This window comes from Callospermophilus lateralis, chromosome 1, assembly GCF_048772815.1.
Source record: "Callospermophilus lateralis isolate mCalLat2 chromosome 1, mCalLat2.hap1, whole genome shotgun sequence".
Lineage (NCBI taxonomy): Eukaryota > Metazoa > Chordata > Mammalia > Rodentia > Sciuridae > Callospermophilus > Callospermophilus lateralis.
This window is the reverse complement of record NC_135305.1, coordinates 219,457,509-219,484,191: the sequence shown is the minus strand read 5'-3', so window position 1 is coordinate 219,484,191 and position 26,683 is coordinate 219,457,509. Positions and strand designations below refer to the sequence as shown.

Sequence of the window (26,683 nt, the reverse complement as noted above, 5' to 3'; positions counted from 1 at the left end):
ACTTACCCAAATCAAAGTCTGCAGACTGAAATTTTGGTCAAAACTTGATGTTATCTTAGTCTTTGCCAGTGGTGGTTTTATTTTACCTCTTTTTTTTTTTTGTTCTGTATCAATTTTTGGTCTCTTTCTTCCAGATAGATTTTGTGATCTCCAAGTAACTAATAAGAGGATTCTTTCTCTCTCGCTTCCCTTTCTGTTCTCTTTTTCTTCCTCTCCCTCTCTCATTTTCTTTTCCTTGTCTGTTACAAATTAAATCATCCCAGGTGTAGTTTTAACCGTGTGCAATTTTGACCAGTGATAAGGGTTTTTATCAGTAATATCATCTACTTTGTGGTTGTTTGGCGGGGCTGGCACTGGACCTCGTGCCTGGCACTGGACCTCGTGCCTGCTGGGCAGGTGTGCTACCCCCAGCCTGAGAAGAATTGCTTTTAAGTTACAGAAACAGAAGGATCACCTCAACAATCTGTTGTCCTCATAAAGTCCCTGTGGTGTGATTGGAGCAGGTGCCACTGTTATGCGTTTGACATGCACCTGGCTGGCCCTGAGCCTGGCCCCGGTGCCCACGTCCTTTCTCTGCTGCCGAGGGAACCCAGGCTTCCCCTGGGAGTCCAGTGCAGCAGCACGATTCAGCTGGACAGGCGCTCAGGGGATCCCTGTCCTAGGGTTGTTTTTTGTTTTTTTTCTGTCCTAGGATTTTATTCTTGTCACTGTCACTTTGTTTTTTCCCCCCCTGAAATCAGGGTGGCATGGGGATGGCACAGCTTCCAGGTAAGAGGCTCAGAGCCCACCGAAGCCCACTGAGGGGTCATCTCTGTGCTGAGGACATGGACTGGGGTCAAGGAAGGCCTTGGAATGAGAAGGTCCCCACGTGACCTACAGTTCAGGCCTAGCAGCTGCATGTGCTCGTGGATGAAGAATGAAGAAGAGGGAGGTGGCAGGCACCTGTGATCCCGGCCACTGCAGAGCAGAGGTGGGGGGTGGAGAGTTGGAGACCGGCCTGGGGACATAGTGAGAAACTGTCTCAAATGAATCAATAAACAAAAAAAGGAAATAGGAAGTAGGGGAGGAGGAAAGGAAGGAAACTTGGAAGGAAGGAAAAAAGAAAGAAAAGCAATACGTAGGAAATCATGTAAAAGAAGGAAAAAGAGGGGTCGGGTGTAGCTCAGTGGAAGAGCCGGGCCAGGACTGGGTTTCATCTCCAGCACCACCAGCCAACAAAGCTTGCAAATAGAAATTTTAGGCTGAAGGTGTAGCTGGGTGGCAGAGCCCTTGACTAGCATGTGTGAGGTCCTGGGTTCGTCTCAGGACCAAAAAGAAAGAAGCGAAAAAAAAAAGAAAAAAATTTAAAGAAAAAAAAAAGAATGAAAGCAGAAAAACCAGTGGAGGAAAGGGTGAAGGAAGGACAAGGGGACACAAGACCTTTGTGGATAGATGGCGGCCTCCCCCACCTTCCTGGCCACCAAGAACCATCCAGCAAATGTGGCTTTCTCAGAGCAGCTCCTGTGTGCCAGTCACTGGGCAGTGTTTGTTTGCTTTGGGTCCTAGGGCTTGGTCTCAGGGGGCTCTGCCCCCGAGCTACATCCCCAGCCCTTTTTATTTTATTTTGAGAAGAGTTTTGCTAAGTTGCTGAAGCTGGCCTCCAATTTGAGATCCTCCTGCCTCAGCCTCCTGGGGCACTGGGATTGTAGGTGTGCACCACAGAGCCCAGCAAGCCTTCCTGTTTTGTCTAATCCTCACCCCAGTTTTGCAGGGGGGGGGGTGCTGTTATTCTCACCATTTTCCAAATGGGGAAACAGGCTTGGAGGGACAAGGAAGCCTGCCCAAGGTCACACGGTGGCCTGAAGGACTCGGGGCCATGCATAGGTTGGTCTCTTCCTTTCTCTTCAATCTCTTGCTCCCACTTACCGACTCTGGGTTCTTGACAAAGACCTTGGTGCTCCCCATCTGGTACTGGTCCGGCTCCATGTTGACCGCCCGAAGCAGATGCTGGACACCCTGACGTTCGTCCCCACGCCACCGTGGCCAGGTCTCAGGGGTCAGGATGGCGTACCTGGAAGCAGAGGGTGGGGTGTGGGGCATTTGGGGCAGGGCGGCTGGTCATTCTGCTGGGGCCGCTGGGCCGAGCGCTCACCTCTGCAGGAACTTGGAGAACTGGCGGCGGTAGGCGAAGCCGGCCCTGCGCACCCGGATGTTCTCCCGCAGGCCCAGGTACTCCACCTGGTGCTTGACCCTGTGGGGAGGGCAGCCTGAGACCCTGCAGCTGGGGGCTGCTGGGCGTGGGGAAGGCAGGGCAGGTCCTGCAGGGCTGGGTTTGTGTTGGGGGCTGTCCAGGGTGAGCACTGAGGTCTGGGACTCCACTCAGCCTCCGTGGGGCCTGGGGACGGGGACTGTGCTCATCCTGGTGGTCAGTCCTGGGGTCAGTTCTGGACTTTTGAGTCTGGGGAACTGAGGCTGGGGGCTGTGCTTGTCCCTGGGTCAGCCCGTCGTCAGTCTAGGGTCACCCCGGGGGCCAGGGGGTCTTGGTCAGTGCTAAGTATAACCTAGGAGCCCTGAGGGGTTTCGTGCTGGCCCTTGGGGCTGGTCTGGGTTAGTCCTGGGATGGGCCCTGGAATGGGGGGTCAGTCTGTGGGTCAGGTGGCATGCCCTGGTCCAACCAAAGTCCAGACCTGGCCAGGGGACGTCACCTGCTCTCTTCCCAGTCTCGGGGCCTCTTGGTCTCGTTGGGTTTGATGCAGCGGATGTAGTGGGGGGTGCACCTCTTCAGTGTGGCCACCAGGTCATTGGCTTGTTTCTGAGATGCAGGAGAAGGCAGGGTGAGGGGAGCGCAGATGGCCCCTCTCCTCTCCTCACCCAAGAAACAGACACACCCTTGGCGGGCAGGGCTGAGGTCTGCGCTGATGGAGCACGGAGTGCACACCTCTGAGTGTCCACCCAGAGGGGTGGTATCCTGGGTCTTCCTGCCCTCCAGCTGGGAGCTCTTGCACGAGCCACACTCCCCATGCTTATCTTGGCACATAGTAAGTGCTCAGGAAATGTTTGCAGACCGAGTAGCTGACCATTCAGGGGACCATGTTGCCCAGAACGTTTCTACCTGTCCTTTAGGGAGACAGGGATTTGGAGCATAAAGAATCATGTGTACATGCTTGAGAGGCCAGCCTTGGGTTGTGTATTTTAGTCACCCCAGGAAATAGGGTGAACAGAAAATAATTCTTTTGGGGGGAGGACTAGTGGGAGTGACTCAGGTTCTGCTGTGTGGCCTTGGCAAGTGAGTGACCCTCTCTGAGCCTTGGGCGTGGAACTGAACAAGCTCCTCATGTATCCATGTTCCGTGCTTGCTGCCAGTATGCAGTAAGCATTCAAGAAAAGAAAAGGGTGCTCATATATTATTAGAACGGGACCCCCATGTTCATCGCACAACAGGACGTCAGTGTGAGAAGATGGGAAAGTTCTGGAGACGGACACACTTCACACCTCCGAGCTGTGCACTTAGAAATGGGTAAGATGGTCAATTTTGTTCTGTGTATTGAACATGCTCTCCGACATGGGGGCTGGGAGCGTGGCTCAGTGGTAGAGTCCACGCTTAGCAGGTGCAAGGCCCATCCATGGGTTCCATCCCCATCGGCAGAGGAGGCGATGATGGGGAAGGAAAGAGGGAGGAGGAGAAGGCAGGGGAGAAGGAGAAGAGGAAAAGTGGTGAAGAAAATTGATTTAATCTCCCAAACCTAGAGGTGGAAGATGGGGCTTGCCAGAGACAGACACAATGGCCCTAGAGATGGGGGAGAGACCGACATTGGAACCAGGAGGGACCCACTCTGGGGACTGGACAGGGTGGGACCCAGCCCTTCTAATGCCCAACTCTCCCTCGTCTGCCCCAAGCCCACCTTGATCTTGGAGCCAGCAGTGCTCGGACGGCCCTTCTTGTCCACATCCAGCTTCTCAGGAAAGAGCATCCGGAGGAAGGCCCTGGGCGGGAAGAGGGAAGGTTGGGGGTGCAGCTGGACCCTGGGGCCGATGGGGCTGCCTCGAGCCATGCAGATAGAGCAGGGGCACTGTGGTGAGTGAGGTGCGGGGTTGGTGCTGTCCTGTGCGTTCCTTGATTTATCTGCACTGGGTTTGCTCTATGTTATGCATGACTTGGGTAGCAAGTAACATAGATCAGAGTTAAATAGAAAAATGGGCCAATCAGCGAAGCATCACGGGAATCTCCAGGACAGCTTGTTAACACACACTGCCAGGGCCCCCCTAGGAGGTTCTCATTGATAGGTCTGGACCCTGACCCAATTTTCCTTCCTTCCTCCCTCTTCTTCCTCCTCCTCCTCCTCTTCTTCTTCTCTCATTTATTTTTTTTGTTGTTGTTCTGGGGATTGAACCCAGGAGTGTTTTATCACTGAGTTAAATCCATAGATCTCAATTTTTACCGAGACAAAGTCTAAGTTGCTGAAGGTCTCACTAAATTGCTGAGGCTGGCCGTGAACTTCTGTCTCAGGGATTTGGGACACAAGTACGCACCACTGCACCAGGCTGACCAATAATGTCTAATGAGTTCACAGGTGATGCTGATACTGTGGGTCTAGGGACCCCACCAGGAGAATCATGATTCTAGTTCTGTGTTTTCCAATATGGCGGCCACTGGTCCCATCTCACTACTGAGGTCCTTGAAATGTGGCCTATTCATAATTGAGACATACTGCAATTATTAAAGTATACACTGGAATCCAAAGACCAAAAACTGTGAAATGTTTCTTTCTTTCTTCTTTTTTTTTTTTTTTTACATTGGTTCTATGTTAAAAATGGTAATATTTTGTAGTGGTGTGTGAATGAATAGCTGGATTGAGGAGACTGAGGTAGGAGGATCACAAGTTTGAGGCCAGGCTGGGCCACTTAATGAGCCCCTGTCTCAAAATAATAAAGGGCTTGGGGTGTAGCTCAGTGGTAGAGCACTTGCCTAGTGTGAGGCCCTGGTGTGTGTGTGTGTGTGTGTGTGTGTGTGTGTGTGTGTGTATCAATGATATTGAGTTAACTAGAACATATTTAATTTTACCTGTTTCATGAGTCCACCTTTTCACTTTTTAAGTGTGCTTACTAGAACTCTACAGGTGGTGGAAGTGGGGATTAATGTAGATTGACATGAGGAATCTTTTTAGGGTGAAACAAACATTCTGAAGTTGAATTGTGGTGATGGCTGCACCTACATTCTGTCAATTTACTACAAGTCATTAAATTCTACATTTCATAAATGGGAAAACTTAATGACATGGAAATTAGACCTCAATAAGGCTGTTTAAAAATAATTACTTGAATGATGTTGGATATGATTATATTGGACAGCCCTGATCTAAACTAATGGTTCTCAAATTCTGATGTGCCCTTGGATCCTCAGGAGGTCTGGGAGGGTCTTATTAAAATGCAGACTCTGTATAGTGATGCCACCTGCTTCACTCTTCCTGCTAAGGATTGCTTTAGTTATTCTGGGTCTCTTATTTTTCCAGATAAATTTCATGATTGCTTTTTCTATTTCTATAAGGAATGTCATTGGAATTTTGATCGGAGTTGCATTAAATCTGTATAGTGCTTTTGGAAGTATGGTCATTTTGATAATATTAATTCTGCCTATCCAAGAGCAAGGTAGATCTTTCCATCTTATAAGGTATTCTTTGATTTCTTTCTTTTAGGGTTCTATAATTTTCATTATATGGATCTTTCACCTCTTTTGTTAAGTTGATTCCCAAGTATTTTATTATTTGGGGGTGGCTATTGAGAATGGGGTAGTTTTCCTCATTTCCCTTTCTGAGGATTTGTCACTGATATACAGAAATGCCTTTGATTTATGGGTGTTGATTTTATATCCTGCTTCTTTGCTGAATTCATTTACTAGCTCTAGGAGTTTTCTGGTGGAACTTTTAGGGTCTTCCAGGATTAGAATCATATCATCAGCAAATAGTGCCAATTTGAGTTTTTCTTTTCCTATGTGTAACCTTTTAATTTCCTTCATCTGTCTAATTGCTCTGGCCAGTGTTTCAAGAACTATGTTAAATGGAAATGGTGAAAGAGGACATCCCTGTCTTGTTCCAGTTTTTTGAGGGAATGCCTTCAATTTTTCTCCATTTAGAATGATGTTGGCCTGGGGCTTAGCATAGATAGCCTTTATGATGTTGAGATAACTATACTACAGAGCAATAGTAACAGAAACAGCATGGTATTGGCACCAAAACAGACTGGTGAATGGTACAGAATAGAGGACACAGAGACTAACCCACAAAACTACAATTATCTTATATTAGACAAAGGTCCCAAGAATACGCATTGGAGAAAAGATAGCCTCTTCAACAAATGGTGCTGGGAAAACTGGAAATCCATATGCAACAAAATGAGATTAATCCCCTATCTCTCACAATGCACAAAACTCAACTCAAAAATAGATCAAAGACTTAGGAATACAACCAGAGACTCTGCATCTATTAGAAGAAAAAGTAGGCCCTAATCTCCATCCTGTGGGATTAGGCCCCAAGTTCTTTAATAAGACTCCTGTGGCACAAGAATTAAAATCAAGAATCAATAAATGGGATGGACTCAAACTAAAAAGCTTCTTCGCAGCCAAAGAAACAATCTGGGAGGTGAATAAAGAGAGCCTACATCTTGGCTGGGGATATGGCTCAAGCGGTAGGGCGCTCGCCTGGCATGTGTGCAGCCCGGGTTCGATCCTCAGCACCACATACAAACAAAGATGTTGTGTCCGCCGAAAACTACAAAAAAAAAAAAAAAAAAAAAAAAAAAGAGCCTACATCTTGGGAGCAAGTCTTTACCCCTCACACATCAGATAGAGCACTAATCACTAGGGTATATAAAGAACTCAGAAAGCTAAACACCAAAAATATAAATAAATAAATAACAATCAATAAATGGGCAAGGACCTGAAGAGACACTTCTCAGAAGATGATGTACAATCAATCAACAAATACATGAAAAAATGTTCATCATCACTAGCAATTAGAGAAATGCAAATTAAAACCACTCTAAGATTTCATCTCACTCCAGGCAGAAAGGCAGCTATTATGCATACAAACAACAATAAGTGTTGGCGAGGATGTGGGAAAAAGGCACACTCATACACTGCTGGGGGGACTGCAAATTGGTGCAGCCAATATGGAAAGCAGTATGGAAATTTCTTGGAAAATTGTGAATGGAACCACAGTTTGATCCAGCTATCCCTCTCCTCGGTCTATACCCAAAGGACTTAAAAACAGCCTAGTACAGGAACACAGCCACATCAATGTTTATATCAGCACAATTCACAATAGCTAAAAATGGAACCAATCTAGATGCCCTTCAGTGAATGAATGAATAAAAAATGTGGCATATATACACAATGGAATATTACAGAGCAATAAAAGAGAATAAAATTATGGCATTTGCAGGTAAATGGGTGGAGTTAGAGAAGATAATGCTAAGTGAAGTTAGCCAATCCCAAAAAGCCAAATGCCAAATGTTTTCTTTGATAAAAGGAGGCTGATTCATAGTCATCAATGGATGCCTGGGCTCCTGGAGGGAGATGTACGGAATCCGACTCAGATGTCTCTGCTGGGGACCAGAGTACCTGGAGCTGCTCTCCAAACCTGTACTTGGGATGGAACCCAGAGCCCCAGCACGTCAGGCTCTACCACTGAGCTACATCCTCAGCACCTGGAGATTCTCTGAGATCAGAACCATGCCTTGGCCACACAGCCACCCCCACAGCGTCAGTGCCACAGTGGGAGCTCTAGGGAAGATGGAGTGGTCCCCAATCCTCCCTCCATCCCCATGGGGGTTCTGCCTGGAGGCCCCAGCACCCGGGCCACTCACTGCTCGCTGGTCTGCATCAGCTCTATAAGGTCAGAGAAGAGGACATCCCGGTTCCTCTCGCAGAAGCCGCTGACGTCATAGGAGACCTGGAGGGAGGGGTGTCATGGGGGTGAGGCCCCGAGACTGGGTGTGTGGGGGTGGACCTGCTCTGGGGTGAGAAGGTGAGAGTCAGCTACAGCTCTGGTTTGGGGTGATCTCTGGTTTAGAATAGAGGATTGGGGGTTGCCACTGGTGCCAGGGCCCCCTGGAGGTCTGAAGTTCAAGTTAGAGTGTGTGGCCCCAAGTCACAGGTGAAGGGATGTGGAGGTTGAAATCCTGCTGCTTGGATCAGAGCCAGGGCGAGGTAGGAGTTAGGGTTCAGACTGGAGGGTGGGGAACTGCAGCCCTGGAGGGGGTGCCCAGGAGTCTGCTGCTTAATATTAACTCCCAAGGTTGGATTACCTCATCCTGGTCACTTGGGGGTTGGGGGTGCTGTGTTTGGGGAGGGTCTACAGCCCTGGCTATTGATAGGGGGTGGTGGGCTGGGGCTGCTTTCTAAAGAGGAGGCTCTTTATACACTGGCTTTTGCAGCCCTGGCTGAGGACAGGAACTCCCACCTGTTTTGGTCCATGGTGGGAGGCAGCCTGGGCTGGGGCCCCTGGGAATATCTGCTGCCCCATGAGGTCAGGAGCATGAGGAGAGGGTCTATAGTCCTCCCAGTAGGGAAGAGGCAGTGGCCAGGGAGGAGCTTGCTGGAGCCTTGGGTAGGGTCTGCAGGGAGCCTGTAGCATGGGCCTGGGGGCCTGGGAGATTTGCTTTCCAAACTGGGATAAGAAGGGGGGTTCCAGAGTCAGGGGCTGCTGCTCACATTGAGGCTGGGGGTTTTCTGGGCAGAGGGGAGGAACTGGTGCCTGCTGACCAAGTTGTCCTGCCTGTCTACTGGGGCAGCTGCCCTTTTGGCTGAGCAGGCTGTGGCCCTGATTGGAGACCAGAGAGTTCCTTGGGGGGACCAGGGGTGGGTGCAGGCAGTTTTGGGGAAGAGCTCCTGGGTTCGGTGGTGGCTGCAGTCCATGGGTTCATCATTGTGGTCAGTAGGGAGAGGGCTGGAGGAGAATGTTGGTGGAACCCTGCGGCCCTGGCTGGGGGTCCTGGCAGGATCCTTCCCATCTGGGTGTTGGAGGGCTGCAAGCTGGAGCCCTTGGGGTCTGTGAGGGGTCGCCTGGGGGGAGTACAGCGGTGGGGCGGGGTTGGGGCACGCACTTTGCCGGCATAGTGGTGGATGACGAACCCCGCGCTCCAGCTGTTGAAGTGCTCGTGGGTGCCCACGGCCGCCTGCAGCTTCTGCAGCAGCGTCTGGTCGGCGCCTCCGCCTGTAGCGTGCATGGTGGCGCACACGTCGTCCAGAACACTCATGATGCCCGGGGGGCTCTGCCAGGGCGAGCAGAGGGCAGCTTAGTCGGCTGGTCCTGCCCTGGCCAGTCGCCAGTCCCAGGTGCAGAGGGCTGGAGCGGGCCGGGAGGGCGCGTGATACTCGCCCGGATGGTGGCAGTGGGGCTGGTGTGGCTCCAGTGGGAAGGCTCCTACCTAACCACGAGACCCAGGGTTCCTTCCCGCGGGCCGGAAAAAGTGGTTTTTGGTGGTAGAGGACTTAGAAATTGTGCTCCATGGGGTGCAGGAGAGAGTGGGGGATCCCAGGAGGAATTCATGACTTTGACCCCTCTGAGCCCAGGGGAATGTCCAGTGAAGAAATGAAAGCTGAGCCGAGGGGCAGAGGCCACGCATCAGGTGGCTGAGGGGACATTTCAGTTGTGCTTCATCTGCTGGAGACCTGGGCCTAGGCTAGAGGGGCCCAAGGCTGCCATAACCCACTCCCGGGTCTCCCAGGCCCAGCTCCAGGGCCCAGTGAGACCTCTGGAAGTGGGTCAGTCCTCACCAGCTTGTTTTCAATGAGGTCACAGACGACTTTGTTATTGAAGTACTCGATGGGGGTCCAGCGGATGCCCTCCTGCACATACTCCTCCTGGGGGGAAGGGGGCGGGAGGGGTGGATGGAGGGGCTGTGCCCAGTGCCACCCATCTCTTCTCCCAGGCCTGTCTCTGGCCCTGGGTGGGGCAGGCAGGAAGTCCCAGGGAACCATGTCCCTGCTTCTGGTCCTCCTGGATGACACTCGACAGGACCTGGTGGATAAACCACCAGCTTCCAAGGCAGAGGGAAATGCAGGGAAGTGCCCGCGGGGGCTGCAGTGTGGATGCTGAGTATCCCCCAAAGGCCTGTATGATGGCCTGGTCCACGGAGTGGTGCTCTTGGGAGGTGGTGGCACTTAGGGGAGGTGGGGCCTAGTGCGAGTCTTTAGGCCAGGGGGGTATGTCCTTGAAGGGACTTATGGGACCCTCCCCTTCCTCTCTCTCTTTCTCTCTTGCTTCCTGGCCACGAGGTGGGCAGTTTGTTCTGACATGTGCTTTGCCATCTGGCACCCCCACCAGAGGCCCAAAGCTATGGGTCCATCCAATCTTAGAAGGGAATCTCCAAAGCCGTGGGCCAGAATAACCCTTTCTCTCTCTGAGTCCATGATGTTGGGATTTCATGGTGGTGCTGGGGAGCTGGCTAACAGGGAGGTGGGGACCAGGGGCTGGGGTCTCCCCAGTGGCTTGGTGACTCTCAAGGTCCTACCCCACCCCAATACCCATCCCATGCCACTTGGCTGCACTGCCCACCTGCTCAGCCTTCAGGGTGAGCTCGATGAAGATTTGTTGCAGCTTTTCATTGACGAAGTTGATGCAGAACTGCTCAAAACCATTTTTCTGCAAGGGAGGAAAGGGGTCCCTCTGTCAGTGGGCTGATGCTAGGTGGCCACGGGCTACCCCAGGTTGTATGGAGGACAGGTGTGGGCTGGGGGTTGGCGGTGCAGTGGCCAAACCTGGAAAATCTCGAAGCCGTAGATGTCAAGGACACCGATACTGTACTCCTCCTGGGGCTTCTGCATGGCGCGGTTGATGGCCTGTGGTGTGGTAGGGATGGCAGTCAGTGGGCATCTGGTCAGCACTCTCCTGATGTGCTCTTAGCTGTGCTCATGGACCATGTCCCCTCTCACCAGTTTCTCCCTAGTGCCATGTTCTGTCCTCCCACATGGTAATCCATCACCCTTATGAGAGATCCAAGTGTTTGAGTATCGGGGTTCCTGATCTGGCAGCCACCTCTGGCACTTAACCTCTCCGTGTCTCTGTTCCTCATCTCTAAAGTGAATTAATAGGCTAAGTGTCATGGTGCACACCTGTAGTGTCAATGCTCGGGAAGCTGTGGCAGGAGAATCCCTTGAGATCAGTAGCTCATGACCAGCCTGGGCAACAGTGAGACTCGTCTCAAAAAATAAATTAATTAAAAGAATGGATTGGGCTGGGGATACAGCTTAGTTGGTAGAGTGCTTGCCTTGCATGCACAAGGCCCTGGGTTCAAATCACTAGCACCACATACATACACAAAAGAATGGATTAATTATAGCAACTACTGGGTTAGGGGTATAGCTAGTGTTAGAGCACCTGTGGGCATATGTGAGGCCTTGGGTTTGATTCCCAGCACTGCAAAAACTAATTAATAAAGCAACTATAGCTAGGCATAGTGGTGCTTGCCTGTCATCCCAGCAGCTCAGGAGGCTGATGTAGGAGGATCACAAGTTGGAGGCCAGCCTCAGCAATTTAGTGAGACCCCATCTCAACATAAAAAAGAAAAAGACTAGAGATGTAGCTCAGTTGTAAAGTGCTCCTGAGGTCAGTCCCCAGCACTAAAACAAACAAACAAAAACCAACTATAGGGTGAGTATTCCTTACTTGAAATGCTTGGGACCAGAAGTGTTTCAGAGTTTTGATTTTGGAATATTTGCGGGTATATAATGAGATGTTTTGGGGATGAGACCCAAATCCAAACACAAATCTCACTTCTTTCATATGCACTCTCTACCCATAGCCTGAAGTTCATTTTATACAATATTTTTAGTGCACCTTCATATTATATATGTATGATTGATACTGGGGGTTGAACCCAGGGGCAACATCTCCAGACTATCTATCTATCTATCTATCTATATAATATATATATTTTTTATTTTGACACAGGGACTTCCCAAGTTGCTTAGGGACTCACTAAGTTGCTGAGGCTGGCTTTGAACTTGCAGTCCTCCTGAGTCACTGGGATTACAGGCCTGCACCACCGCGCCTGGCATATCTGCATTTTGTCAGTCTATCAGGTCAGGGGCAGAATTTTCCACTTGTGGTATCATTTTAGAGCTCAAAAGTCTTGGATTTTGGAGCATTTGGGATTTGGGATCTTCAGATTAGGGATGCTTAATCTGTACTTTATGGGTCCTTTTCTGAAGATTCAAGAAGTCGATGCACATAGAACACTTAGGACAGTGCCTAAGGGCTATACGTGTTTGTTATGGTCGTGACTGTTACTGGCCCTGACACATCCTGTTCCTTTCTGCCCCCATCTGTCCGTCACTTTGTCCCCTCAACACTCCTCCTCCTGGCCCTCAAATGCACCCCCCTCTGTCCCCATTGCCCTGATGCCAGTCCAGGTCTGGAGTCTCCAGCAGCCCCTTCCCTCTGGGGCTCTGTGCCACAGCCACAGGAGCTTCCAGATCTCCCATCCCATCCCCTGCCTGTGCCGAGAGCCGCCTCCATCCCCAGCCAGGAGTTGGTGAGATGAGGAGTCAACTCTGCCTCTTCCGCTTGGTGGGCTCAAGCCCAGGACTCGGTAGGCACTGGGTGCCCACAGCCCATGCCCCGCAGCCCCGGTTTCACTCGCCTCCACCAGGAAGTCGAAGAGGCGGGCATAGAGTCCCTTGGCCAGGGCGTCACGGGTGTAGGCTGCCTGCTCCACGTTGAGGGTCACGTTAATGGACTCACTGCGTCCGCCCCAGCGGCTGTCCATCTTGCGGCTGGTCAGCTTCTCCTGCAGCCGCCCGCTGTCAATGCCCAGCAGGTAGGCAGGAAAGGCCAGGACTGCCAGGCCAGGGCAAAAGGGGACAGGGTCAGCCCCTTGGGACTCCACATCTTGCCCAGTGATAATGACATTGTCCTCGTGGGTTCTGAATCAGGAGGAAGCACTTCACACACACGTAGGCTCCCCTCTCTCCCCAGCGCCCCCACTCACGGTCTGCACTCTCCACCCGGGCGTAATTCCCCTCTTCACAGAAACTGATGTTCCCCAGGTGTAGGATCCCTGCCACCAGCTGCAGAACCAGCTGCTGGACGCTGGGTGGGATCCCAATGACTTGCATGGCACTCTGTGGGCACAACAAGGAAAACCAACCTTGGTTTCCACCCTGCCCCTGGGGCCACAGCATAGATTCAAAGTCAGAACATTTGGGGTGCCTGGCCTGGCTCTTTCATTCACTTGCTGTGTGACCTTGGACAAGTCTCTGTGCCTCTCTGGGCTTCAGTTACCTTATTTATAATGTGAGAGGGTTTTCTCTGGGCTTAGGGACTGGCTGAGGGCTGCAGTGGTGTCTGGTACTCACCAGGGTCTCACTGAAGTCGCTCCTGTCATCGGTGCCATCCACCTTGTAGGTGTCTGACTGGTTGAGGTAGTAATAGTAGTCGGGTGTCATGAGCCCCAGGTTCTGGCGCTGCTCCTGCGAGGCCCCTTCCAGCAGCTGGAGGGTGAGCGATGCTCATGCTTCTGGAGCTGACCCAGCACACCCTCATGGGCTCCCTGGACACTGACCTTCCCATTATCTCCCTCCCCAACCCCTGCGGTCCAGTTGGGGTTCCTGTGGCCCAGCCCCATGGGCCCCTTCCTTGCACCTGGTAGTAGATGTGAAAGTTCCTCTCATTTTCATTCTGCATGACCACGCGGGACTTCTCTAGCAAGAAGTTGGAGATCTTGCCCCCATCTGGCTCCCCGCCACGGCTAAACTGGATCTCAAAGTACTTGCCCTGGAGACATCAAGGATACAAATAGTAAATCCTGGTAGGGACGCGGGCAAAGGAACACCTATACACTGGTGGTGGGGTGGTGAATCAGTGCAGCCACGGTGGACGTCAGTGTGGAGGTTCCTCAAAGGACTCGGAATGGCACCGCCACTGAACCAGCTGACACCTCGCAACCAGCTATTCCACTCTTCGCTGTTTATCCAAAAGAATTAAAGTCATCACACCGTAGTGATCCATGCACCATTCACATAGCCAAGCCACGAAACCGCCCGGGGCCCATCAACAGATGAACGGAGAAAGAAAAGGTGGTCTCTGAACAGATGGAGCTTTACTTTCTATCACCCCCATCCAGTACGAATACAGACTACACAAAGAAGAGCGAAATCACGTCATTTGCAGGAAAACGAATTCAACTAGAGAGATTTATGTTAAGCAAAATAAACCAGACTCAGGAAATCAAGGGTTATTTGTGTTTAGGTGGAATCCAGAGAGAAAAAAGGGGGGAAATGGTGGCAGTGGATCTCGGAGAAGAGCCAGGTAGAGGGAGTGCCCTGGGGGAGGTCGGGAGGAGGAGAAGGGGAAGTTCTGTAGGATCCCTGCCACCAGCTGCAGAACCAGTGGCTGGACACTGGGTGGGACCAGTGTCCAAATTAAACTGACTAAATTACGTTATGTGCATGTATAAATGTATCACAGTGAAGTCCACTATTAGGTATGATTATGATGCACCATAATGATAACGCCCTGAATCGCAAAGAACCACATTAGTCCCCAGGGCCAGAGGGCAGGTGGCGCAAAGCCTAGGAAGGGTCTTGGGAGCCTGCTTCTCTTGTCTCTTCCTCACTTGGCCTTCCCTCTCCTTCCTCTTCCTACACTCACTTATAAAGTACTTGCTCCTTTCACCAGCTGCTCCCCTTTGGCCTTTGCTCAGGTTGTGCCCTGGGCAAGCAATGACCTTTCTACCCGCTTAGCTGTACCAGTCCTGGTATCATCACATTTTATCAACCAGTTTCCAAGTCCCTGCACCCTAACACAGAGGCCTCCACGTCTCTGTGGGATGCTGTGGATCCTCGTGGTCCTTTGGCATCTCCTGTATGCTCTCCCAAGACTCAGGACAAGGGCCCCAAAGACCCCTTCTTTGGTCTCTAACACCATCTGAGTTCTGCTCTGGCCAGAGGTTAGAGGGAAGAAAGTCCTCTACCACCCCTGTCCCAAAACAATACAAATTACATCGTCATCTTACACAACACCTGTAGCATGTAATGACTATTTATCGTATTGTACACTAAAATTGTACAGTAAAATGTATATATGTTTTAACAGTCATCCGTGTTTTTTAATATTTAAATTTTTTTTTTAGTTATAGATGGACCCAATATCTTTATTTTGTTTACTTATTTTTATGTGGTGCTGAGGATTGAACCCAGCGCCTCACATGTGCGAGGCAAGTGCTCTGTCACTGAGCCACAACCCCAGCCCTCATCTGTGTTTTTTATGTGTATGATTCCAACAATAATATTTTGTGATTTCATTTAGATGACGTTCTAGAGCAGGTGAAATGAATATATGGCAAACAATAAATCAGAAAAGTGGTTGCTTCTACTGTCAGTTGGGAGTAGAGGTTGACGAAAGGGCCAAGAGGGAACTCTGGAGTTAGGGTGATGGATTGAATGCTGCATTCAATCCTCAGCACCACATAAAAATTAGAGTGGTCCACTTTGGATATATGTATTTTGCAGTATGCAGTTAAAGAAAAGCTTCAAATTTATACTGGACAATGACCAGTGATATCCATGCTGAAGTGTTTGGGTGGCGGGAGGTGTGGGGCCTATTTACATCGCAGTGTAACATCATCTCTGTTTTATGGATGAGCAAGCGGGAGCCTCAAGGGATGACATCTTTTTTTTTTTTTTTTTCCCAACTGGGCCACACAGTTAAACAGTGACAGAACCAGACCATAAATCCAGATCTGTTTACCCAGCCCCTGACACCCACAAAAAGAAGCCCAAGAACTCTTTGTTGAAAGGATGAATGGAGGAATAAATTGGACCTGAAATCTGAAAAGGAAGATTTCGTGGCTGCCACCAGGGGAGTATTTAAGGATGTTACACAGAGGTGTCATGGCCTCCACAGTACTGACAATGGGGGACCCTTTTTCAAATGGACCATAAGTAGGAAGTGAGTCTCCCTTCCAGAAGTAGGCGTTTCCTGCTAAATTTCCTCCGGGGCTGTAGTCCTGACTGTGTGTGTGTGTATGTGTGTGTGTGTGCATGTGTGCGCGTGTGCACATGTGTGTGCGTATGTGTGCATGTCTGTGACGTGTATGTGCGCGTGTGCATGTGTGTGACGTGTGTGCATGTGTGTGTGTGCATGTGTGAACGTGTGTGACGTGTGTGCGTGCGTGCGTGTGTGTGTGTGTGTGTGTGTGTGGTCTGGGGGGGTCGAGAAGGTTGGCTTGGAGGGAGCAGCTCCAGGTGGGTGGTGGAGACTTACAAATCGGCTGGAATTGTTGTTGCGCACGGTTTTGGCATTGCCAAAGGCCTCCAGCAGTGGGTTGGACTGCAGGATGATGTCCTTGACGTGCTGCGGGCAGAGGCAGGTGGAAAGAGGTCAGTCGGGGACAGGTGGAGCAGAGATGCAGCTGGGGGAGACCCGGGTTGCTGCCGCTCACCTGGACCTTCTCTCCCCCGCCAGACACCTTGGAGATGTAGCCCATGATGTATTTTGCAGCCACTGTCTTCCCAGCTCCACTCTCTCCACTGGGGTAGAGGGAAGAAGGAGTGGTCAGTGGGTGGGGGTGGTAGAAGTGCCTGCCCCATCACTCATTCATTGATTGAGCACCTATGGTGTGCCCGGCACTATTCCAGAGACTGGGGAGACAGTAGTGACCAAGGCAGATGGAAATCCCTGTCCTCATGGAGCTGACATTTAGAAGGGACAGATGGCCAGTGACAGAATGAATCAATAAAATATACCAGGAGTGACCCGGTGCGAGGGAAGTAAGCCAGGAGGAGGGAAGGGGCAGAGAGGGAGAGCAAGGCTGTTGGGACTGGGAGTTCCAGGAAACCACCCTTGGGGTAGGTGATGTTTGAGCAGGCGCCGGCCGGAGGGTCCATCAGGGTCCCCCGCCCAATACCTGATGATGACGCACTGGTTCTCACAGTCGATGAGCATGTTGCGGTACATGTTGTCTGTGAGGGCGTAGATGTGCGGGGGGTTCTCGTACTGTGCCTGGGGGTGGGCAGGGCAGGTGTCAGCCCAGGCCAGGGGCTGGGCATCTTGGGTTGTTCCTCCCGCCTGACCCCGGCCTCACCGCGCCCTGGTAGAGATCGATCTCACGGTCAGTGAAGTAGGGCATCTGCTTGAAGGGATTTACGGAGATGAGCACCGAGCCGATGTAGGTCTGGGAGACGGTTAAGGACCACGGAGTGTTGGGAGGGTTTTGTCCTCCAAGGACCCTATGGCCTCCTTCTGCTCCCCTGGGGATTCCCTGAGCCCCGTTTCTTGGAGGGAGACACAGATGCTCAGATGTACCTCGAGTCTCTTAGGAAAAAACTGGGCTTCGTCCAGAAAATGGGACTGTGACCCTGGGGCAGGGGGAGGAGGGACAGGTACAGCTACCCCCCAGTATAACCCACTGATACTTCATCTGCCCTCGGTCTCCAGCCCAGGGCCCTCGATGCCCAGCCTCCCTCTGTCCATGCACCCACTCTCCGCTCATGGCTCAGGCCCTCCATGTCTTTCCCTTAATGTCGCCATCCACCTGCCATCCCCCTCTCTCCGCCCAGCCCTTCCCCTGTCCCTGCATCCCTTCCCTGCCTGCCCCCTGCCCACGGCCAGGCTACGAAGATGTAGTCGTCCATGAAGCGCTTGCGCAGGTTGCCCACGATGGCGTCCTCGGTGATCTGGGGCAGCAGCACCATGTCGTCCACGCCGCTTTGCTTCACGTTGTGGCTTTGCCAGTGGAAGCGCTCCTTGCTGCCCTGGATGTGCGCGTGCGGCAGGGTGAGCTGCGGTTGGGCGCCTGCTCACCTCCACCAGGATGGGCGTCACCTTAGCCACCTCCCTTCCTCCCCCGCCTCAGGGACCCCGCGAGGGGCGGCAAGGCCCATTCAGGCTGCTGACCACAGAAGGACGGCTCGGATCCATCCCTCAGGGCTCTTTTTTGGTCCTTCTGTGCATTCACCCCTCCTTTCAGTACCTCCCCCCACGGAGGACAGACGCCCACCCCAGTGGGGCCCTCACAGGCTCTGGCTGAGGAGGAGGGAGGCTGGAGCCTTGCTGGGGAACCCCCCACCCTGGTCCTCACTTCCTTCCCTCCCCCCCCACCAGCTGCTCTGTGACATTCCACCCACAGCTAACCCCTTTCACCTTGAGGAGACCTCCTTCCTCCCTCTGCCCACATGATCATGTGTCCCAACCTGGGGCTGTGACCTCTGTCCTGGATCTTGCTGTGACACTATTCCTTATCTCAGCCCATGACACCTGGCCCAGTCTCCCCGTCGCCTCTGTCACATTCTTCTCTTTGGCCTTGCTCCTCATCAGTTCCAGCACCGTCCTTCGCTCCCACTTTCCCTTCGCCTCCCCCAGTTTCTCATGCCCTTCTTTGGGCCCATGGGGGAGACTCGGGCCCAGGCACCCCCCCAGCCTCTAGCCCAAGTGAACTCATCCAGGGCCTTAGATTCAGGGTCTCTCTGGGGACGCTTGCTGCTCCTGTCCAGGACACCCCTGCCCAGGCCGGGAGCTTCTGGAGGCTGGGACCCGGGGGGCGGGGGGAGTCCTTTCTTAGTCCCAATAGGGACTGAGTGAACCAGGGCAAAGAAGGAAACCGAACTTCAGAGGAATATTCCAGAGCAAAGGATGCTGGGAACCAAGACCAAATCTCCAAAGCGGACCCACTCTTCCAACAGATTTGGGGGGTTGGAGACGGGTGTCTGGCAGAGAGGATATGGACAGGGTGGAGCAGGAGAGTGGTGTGGGCAACGCTAGGTCAGAGGTGGAGAAGGCTGGACCCAGCATTGGAGGGTCCGCCAGGAGGTGTTCTCCAGTGCAGGAGGGGCACAGCCAGGTTCCAGGCACCCTTCAGCCTGGGAGGTGGGTGGTCGAGGAACACCAGGGCTGAAGTGAGCCCCGCCTTGGTGTGGGGCTGGGGCTGGGTCCTAATCTTGGCGAGGCAGCCTGGTAGTACTGTGGGCCTCCCCTGCCTCATCCGTAAAGCCGGGGGTGGCCCCGCTCCCTAGGGCTGAGGATCAAACGCTCTGGGGAACCAGGTGGCTGGAGTGGGGTACTCCTGCCCAGCCCGAGTGGTGGGAAGAACGACGAGGCTGATGGGCATTTGACCAAGCTCATGTGATGCGCCAGGTCTGGGGGACATGGTGCTGGGGCCGACACACAGCCATCCTCACATGGTCATCTTGGGACACAGGCTAGGAGGGAAATCGAGGTGGGGACGTGGCGTGGCTTGTCCTTAGTGGCCTGAGGACATGGCTCTGTGTCCAGGGTGGACAATGGGAGCCCCAGTCTGACGGTGGAGAACAGATTCCAGCCTCTGTGCCCGCCAGAGGCTGCGCTGGGAAGCGGGAAGACCCTGTCCCATCTCCTCCCCAGGGAGGCTCCGTCCTGGGCAGAGGAGGAGGGCAGAGGAGGGAGTGGGCAGGAGCAGGGAGTCACCCCTGAACTCCTCCACCTGCCCCGGCCAAGTCATCAGTGTGCATTTTCACGTGGTGACACTGACCGTCTCTGTGTGGCTGAAAGGCCTTTCAGGCTCCCGGTGGCCCTCCCACTCATGCATGCCACAGGGGCTCTTGAGCCCGAGTGCTCATCCTGCGTCCTCCGGGTCTCAGCGAGTGCCAGTCCCCGTCAGACACCCTTCCTTGCCTCCTCAAAGCCAATCCATCCTTTGTGACGGGCTCAGGGGACATCCCCTCTGGAGAGAACGTCCTGAATACAGAACAGGTGAGGTGCTTCCTCTGAACCCCCGCTGCCTCCCGAGTGTCCCTCAGCATCCACACTCTGGACGTGGCACACCCAGCTGATCTGCGTCCCCCAGGGCAGGGGCTCCGGCCTGTCGAGGTGTCAGCACTGAGTCGTGAGGGAAAGTGGGAGGGTGAGTGAATGGAGCAGGGTCCTCCAGGGTCCAGACAAGGAATTTGGCCTGACTGACTGTTGAGGCCTGAGCTTGGAGCTGGGAGCCTGGCTGGGAGGCCTGGGGACGGGGAGGGCCAGTTGTGGACTGGGGAGCCCTGAGGCCCGGGGGGCTACCTCAGATGAGAGGTGGAGAGGGAGGGTGGGTGGGAGGGGGACTGAATGAGGAAAGGGGGGAGGACGTGGCTTGGGCTTAAAGGTGAAGATCAAGGTGACAACCAGATAGTGACCCAGCAGGAGAAGCTGGTGATGAGCTCAGCGAGGGATGCTTTGAGTCTGGGGCCCTGGGGAACGGTAGGGGTTGCTCAGGGGACCAGAAAGGCTGCGCTAGAGCCGGTGAGTGGGAGGTCGCAGCGTGAGAGTTCTCAGGTGGGCATACTGTCCCTGGAGGCACATTTGGAATCATGGGAACATTTTTGGTTGTCTCAGAGATGGGGATGTGACTGGCACTTACTGGGTGGGTCTCAGGGTGGATGCTAAATTTGCACACCTGCAGCCCCTTCCCCACCTAGGCAGAGGCTCATGTAAGTGACAAACCTGTTTATAATCACTGGAGCCTAGAGCCAAGCTGTTTTATGAATAAACAGAAAATCTATACCCGTGGTAATCATAATCAAAATGCCTGAAAGAATTAATAAAAAATTAAAATTACATAAAATAATAATTTAAATTAATAAAATAAAAGAATTTAAATTCTTTTTAAAAGATATGGTGTATTTGCATATTCATAGACATCCCGGGATGGACCCAAGTCTGCCTGTGAGCTGCCTTTGTTCCACATGTTCCGTGTCTGACCTGAAGGTGATTTTGTGCACTACTTTTCGTGCACCCTGCGTCTTGATTGACACCTCTTGTATGAGGTCAGGGGTGAAATTGTCCACTTTTGGCATCATGTCAGCACTCGAAAATTTCAGATTTGGGAGCATTTTGGACTTGAGAGTTCTGGATGGGGTCGGCTCAGCCTGCACACGCTCAGCATGATTGACACCCACTGCTTTTTGCAGCCGCATGACCACCAAGGGCAAAGGGAGGCTTTAGTTTTCCAGATTTCGCCAAGCTCAACATCTGGGAAGCTGATGTCCCCCAAGGTCACACTGCTAGTGCTGTTGAAGTGGCCACTGTACCACCCCTCAGTATTGGCCTGCAGGTGGGGCTGTGTGCTCACGGACACACCTGGTCACAGGGGTGCACCTGGAGGTATTCCTGCTGCGTGGGCCTGAGCGTTTCTCTCTGCAGGACTGGGGTCACACGGGTTCTTTGTGACCCTGGGGGGGTCCAGTGTGCCCCGGCCTGGATTGCAAGCCTGCTAGGAGAAGGGGGCGTGGCCGGGATGAGGGCAGGGCGGGGCCAGCTGGGGCTGCCTACCAGGGTGGGGAGATTCCGCCAGCTACTGAGGATTGGCCACACCCTCCAGGGTCCCCAGGGAGGGGGTCAGAGACCTCAGGGTCAGAAGTCAGCTTGAGGGGGCAGGGGGTGTGGGGACAGGTGTCAGACACTTTGGTTGGGAAGAGGAAGAGGGAAGGAGCTGGGGGAAAGGTGGGGTCACCTTGGGTTTCCTGTTTTCAAGATGGGGAGACTTAGAGCACGTTGGTGAGGAGGGAGGATGAAGACTGGGAATGAAGTGGTGTCCTTCGCCATTTGTGGGCTTGGGATCTGCTCCTGGTCTGAGCTGATGGCTGGGGGAACCTGAACAGCCCAGCGTCAGTGGCTGGGGGGACAGGAAGTGGATTCTGGCTCTGAGGAGCTGGGGGGGTGGGTCTGTGAGTGTTAAGGCTGGGAAACAATAACAGCAGTAGTTAAGACTCTGCAGGCGTTCATTCTTCGCCAGGCTCTAGTCTAAGTTTGTGTTTTCTTGGGCCAGGCTTTAAGCCTAGGACCTAATGCTTGCTAGGCAAGCCACACCTCTGCACTGTTCTAAGCTTTTTAAAGTGAATTATCTCATCCTTTCAACACATGCTGAGTTTGTTACGATTATCAAGTCCATTTTGCAGAAGAAACTGTGCAGAGAGCACAGAGAGGTTAGGTAACCTCCTGGAGATCACACAGCAGGAGGGTGGCTGCGTGGGATGAGAGAACACACCAGACTGTCTGACAGTTTGGGTCAGAGTTGGCTGGGTTTGGTGCTTCAAGTCAGATGAGGACAGATGGGGTGAGAACAGACTGGCCTATCCAGGGCTTCCCCTTTCAGGCTGGTCCTTTCTTCATGCAGTGAGGCCCCTCGGGCTGAGCTGAGACCCAAGGCCACTTCCTCTTGCTGGAACTAGAGGCCTGAGGCCAGCTGTGTCTGACTGGGTGCACTGGCCGTCTGGTTGTGGTGGCCTTTGGCGCTTGGTTCCTCTTCCTGTCCCTCCCTCCTTCCCTTGCTCTGCAGAGTAGCCTCGGTGTCTCGCAGGCGTGCCATCCCCTCCCTCTCGATCCTGTCCCCAGGGCCTGGCCCCCAGACACTCTTAGCCCAGGCTGTGTGCAGGGAAGGGAGAGGAGGCTTTGTCCGTGGGTGTGTAGGGGCATTCAAGGACGTTGGCACGTGACAGGTTGTCTTCAAGTCCTGGGTTGACAGTTCACCGCCTTGTGGCTCTGGAAGAACCATCTCACTCCCAGCCCTGTCCCCCCTCCTCTCACGGGGATTCCATTATGAGCTTCTGGAGGAGCTGGTCAGTACAGACTTGCTGAATGAATGAACGGAGTACCACGGCAGAGACTTCTTCGAGTCCTGTCTTCTAAGCATCCCTCTCTCTGTGCCCTCCAAGTTACCATGGGTTAAGTTTCAACGGTTTACTCCTGAGCCCCTTCCTTGCTGTGGGGGTGTAACGAGGAGGCTGTGGTCACAGTTGACCACAAGCTGAGGATGACTCAACCTGCTGGGGCTGTTATGAAAGACCATCAGGGGCTGGAGGTGCTAGGGTGGGAAGGGGAAGGTAGCTTCTTCCTTCAGCTCTTCTGAAAGGTCTTCCTACCCCGAGGTGAGAGGCAGGAGGGATGGGGGTAGTCTGGGACAGACTTGCCCCGTGCGAAAGGGAGGAGGGGTCCTTTGTGGTCAAGCTGGTGGCTGCTGTGGGGCCGGGGCACCTGCCCTGCAGTGAGCACCCTTCCTGAGCCTCTGCTGTGCCCGAGGTAGCTGGGACCAGGCCAGATGACCCTCCTCTTGGAGTAGGTGCAGAGATTGCCCAAGGGGCCTGTGTTGGGGAAGGGGAGGGGGAGCGGGGCTTCCGGCAGGAGGCAGGTCTCGGGGACCCCAGAGTCTAGCTTCTTTGGAGCGAGCAGGGTGTCCAGTTCTAAATAAGGCTGAGGGGATGGGCAGGGGTCCTTAAGGGGGAGGGGCAGCCCAGGGCATGAGGGTCAGTGCCCACCTCCACTGTGGCCTCTCACCTCCTGGCAGGAGGGGCGGACTGTGCCAAGATGGCTGTTGACAGTGTGGTCTCAGGAGTGACCAAGCTGAAATCCGCTCTGGTTATACGGACGCTCGTCTGACCGCCAGCTGCCTCAGTTTCCCCATCTGGAATATGGGAGCCCGGAGCCCGCAGACCTCACAGGGCTGCTGTGCAGATGTGGCGAGGCAGAGTTTGTCACACGCACATGCCAGCCTCCCCGTGGCCATCTGCAGCAGCCTCGGGCTTGGCCCCTGGAGGCCCAAGGCCACGAGGAAGGGAGCTTGTTCCAGTCACCCCGAGTGCTCCCAGCTTTCTGTTCCTGCGTGAGGAGGAGCAAGAGCCCCAGTCTGGAGAGAGCACAGAATACCACTTCCTTCCTGGGGGGTCCCACGAGCTGTGGCTGCTGGGAGGAGATGTGATGTGGTGGCCGCTGCTGCTGGGACCAGGACCCCTGGTCCCTCGGGGCTGCCCTTGGAGCCTTGGTCTGCCTCCCCCGCCCCGTGGGCTCTGGGGCCACGCTCTGCCTCCCACGCCGTGCAAACAGCATCCTTGTCTCCAAAGGCTCCCAGGGTTGCCCTGCCGCCTGGGGAAGCAGAGGGTCTGTTTCCTCTTGGTCCAGCCGGGGCCATTCTCCAACAGGTAGGGATCCCCGTCTTTTTGGAGTGGGGCTCTCTGGTTGCTGGAGACGGTCCAGGGTCAGGGGACTTGACACCCCACACGGAGGCTGGAGCTGGGGAGCTCTGGTCTCACCCTCTTGCTCACTGGGGAAGAGCCTTCGGGTGGGGCCCAGGCCCAGCAAACACCGCCCTGGCCCTGGCTCTTGCCGTCCCGCCCCCCGCAGCTGGGCTCCGTCTTCATGACTTTCACCTATGACCCTCTCAGCTCCAGTCTCTCCTGTCCATCTCCACAGCCAGTGGCCCTAGACCAGGCAGCCACATCGCTGGTCTGCTTTCTGTCTGTCCCTTTAAAACAGCCACGATTAGCCTCCTGTCACCACCAGTGCCAGCCAGCTGCCGCCTCCAGTCCGCAGCCCACAGTCAGTCAAACAGAAACTGCTAATGACAGCGGTGCCAGCACCAGCCACAGTCAAGCAGAAACAGGAGGGACCTGTTCCATCCTCCTCTGCGCCGCCCCCATCACCACCCACCAGCCCAGGAACCAACCACCAGCAGCAACACTGCTGGCCAGCAGCCGCCCAGCCGGCCACCTCAGCGACGCCGAGATGCAGCACTGACCCGCCAGGGCCCACTCGGAGCCCACTCACCAGTGGGAGCACCCTCACCAGAAACCAGCCGCGGCCTGGGGGTGGCGCTCAGTGCGGGGTGCGGTCACACCCCAGCACCATGTCAAAACAGGCAAACCCAAAACCACCCCAACCCCCAAACCCAGCAACGAGCTACAAACAGCAAAGGACACCCCAACGCCACCCAGCTCCAATAACAGCAACCAGACCGCGTCCGTCCATCCATCACCAGGGGTCACCAAGACGTCCATCGGAAAAGTCCAGGGACCAGTCTTAACCCCCTGTCATCACATCAGAGACAAGAGCCACCGTTAGCACCATAGCAACAGCCGCCATTGCAGCCGACGGTGACCACTCCTCCCTAGTGACCAGGGTCGCCCGCACCCTTCCCAGGGCTGACTCCAGAAGCACCTGAGCCCCGCCCCGGAATGGCCACTGTGTCCTGGGTGCACACTGTGTGCTCTGTCACAGACCTTCCGAACAGAGTCCTGTGTCCCTGCAGGAAGTCCAGCCCCCACAGGCAGAGGTGGCCTTCCCATGGTGGTCTCCTCCACCTCTCCTCCTTGTCCTCCCCTCCCACTCGGCCCCGTCCTATCTCCCAAGGAGCAAGTCGCTTCCCGTGTTCTTCTGAGCCAAGTGCCCACCAGGGCTCCTCGGCCCCGGGCTCAGCTGTCTTGGAAGCGTCTCTGTCCCAAGGCCTGGCTGTGGGCCCTGGAGCCCGTGATGCCCGGCGCGCCCCTGCTCTCCCACAGGGGTCTCAGGGTAGCGCAGCTCCTTCCCCGCGCTACACCCCCTGCCTCGCCCTGCCCAGCTGTTTTCTGCAACCACCAAGAACCCTGCCCGGGTCCCTGTCCCGCATTCCCGTTGTCAGAATGACAAAAACTGAAAGCTGAAGTGGCCTGAGGAGGTCTGGGGCTGGGACCTGGGGAGGCCCGTGGAGCCAGCGTGCTCCCTCTTGCTGGGTGTTTCGGGGCTGCTTGGGCTGGACAGGAAGGCCTCGGATCACCGCTCCAACACACCTGACCTCGGGGCGCAGGCTGTCTGCAGGGGTCTCTGCGGCCATCCTCTGCGGGTGGCTCTGAGCGAGGACACTAACACCGTGACCACCTCCCCACCTTTTCCTCTGTAGACACTACAGCCAAACCACTCGCCACCCGCACAGCCACACTGTCACTACCCCCTCCCCACCGCCGGCCCATGAGACACAGCTTCTCCCCCCATTGGTGGACTCAGACGGCCAGACCCACAGGTCCTCTGAATGTCCCAACTGAAACGCTCCTGAAGAACCTCGTTCACAGCCAGCCCTCCAGAGGTGACATCTGTGTGCACCGAGGCCAGAGGAGGGGACATGTCCAAGGCCACATGGGGAGATGAGAGCTGAGCTAAGTACTGGCTTCCCCGGACATCCCCCAGGAAGGGACCAGGTCCCTGTCCCTGCACTCTGATTCCCTTGGGACATCTTCTCTCCTCCTGTTGCTGTTCCATGGGTCCCAAGAGCCAGCCTGGCATCGTCAGATGGGAACCTGTGCCTGGTAAGGGGCTGGGGTCCCTTGACCTGCACTGAGGGACCCCAAAGGGCCGGCCACTGTCCTCCTCATTCCTCACCTTCCGAGGCTGATCTCCAGGGCACCTCCACCTGGCTGCTGTCCCCACCCCTGCACTTCCAGAGCCCACCCTTGGAGGACTTACCATGGTGGGGTTGGCGTCCGGCTCCTGGGGGTCACCGGAAGGGCTGTGGCAGGGGCACAGGCTCAGAGGGCTCTTGGGGGCGGCTTGGGCATGGCCCTGCTCCCGTCCTCACCGGCTCCTGGCCCTCAGTTCCTCTTACAACAGCCCCTCTCACTTCCGTGGCCCTGGGGGAGGGAAGCTGGGCCCCAAGGGCGGGGAGAAAGCGGCTGGGGAAGCCGGTGCTCGAGCCTCTGCACCTCCAAGATTGCGGACAGCCACTGCCAGACCCCAGAAAGGGGGCTTCTCATCTCAAGGACAGGGGCTACATTCGGGTCTGCTGGCCGCAGGGCTGACCACCCTTTGCAGGGTGATCCTGGAAGCATTTGGATTACTCATCTCCTTTGAAAACTAGGGAAAGGGCCACGTTAGATGCGCCTGCTCTGATAAACTCTCTTCCAGATCAGCCTCTGCTGGTCTTCCCTGCGCACAGCCCTAGGGGCCCATGCAGCTTT

At 54.4% G+C, this 26,683-nt stretch overlaps 1 protein-coding gene across 1 annotated transcript in view; it reads right to left on the bottom strand.

The window, feature by feature from the left end:
* Myo1f (myosin IF) overlaps positions 1–26,304 on the bottom strand; it is a 35,878-nt gene extending 9,574 nt beyond the window's left edge. Inside the window, exons 1-19 of the mRNA XM_076849641.2 lie at positions 26,193–26,304; positions 17,594–17,731; positions 17,062–17,151; positions 16,885–16,979; positions 16,420–16,507; positions 16,242–16,331; positions 13,620–13,751; positions 13,334–13,468; positions 12,967–13,099; positions 12,619–12,815; positions 10,736–10,816; positions 10,533–10,619; positions 9,752–9,838; positions 9,079–9,246; positions 7,840–7,925; positions 3,882–3,963; positions 2,685–2,791; positions 2,133–2,297; positions 1,906–2,065 (exon numbers count right to left, since the gene is read on the bottom strand). Of these exons, the coding sequence (XP_076705756.2) occupies positions 1,906–2,065; positions 2,133–2,297; positions 2,685–2,791; positions 3,882–3,963; positions 7,840–7,925; positions 9,079–9,246; positions 9,752–9,838; positions 10,533–10,619; positions 10,736–10,816; positions 12,619–12,815; positions 12,967–13,099; positions 13,334–13,468; positions 13,620–13,751; positions 16,242–16,331; positions 16,420–16,507; positions 16,885–16,979; positions 17,062–17,151; positions 17,594–17,731; positions 26,193–26,195 (2,124 nt within the window). The 5' untranslated portion in view covers positions 26,196–26,304. The remainder of the gene's footprint in view (positions 1–1,905; positions 2,066–2,132; positions 2,298–2,684; positions 2,792–3,881; positions 3,964–7,839; positions 7,926–9,078; positions 9,247–9,751; positions 9,839–10,532; positions 10,620–10,735; positions 10,817–12,618; positions 12,816–12,966; positions 13,100–13,333; positions 13,469–13,619; positions 13,752–16,241; positions 16,332–16,419; positions 16,508–16,884; positions 16,980–17,061; positions 17,152–17,593; positions 17,732–26,192) is intronic.
* Positions 26,305–26,683: the final 379 nt, after the last annotated feature.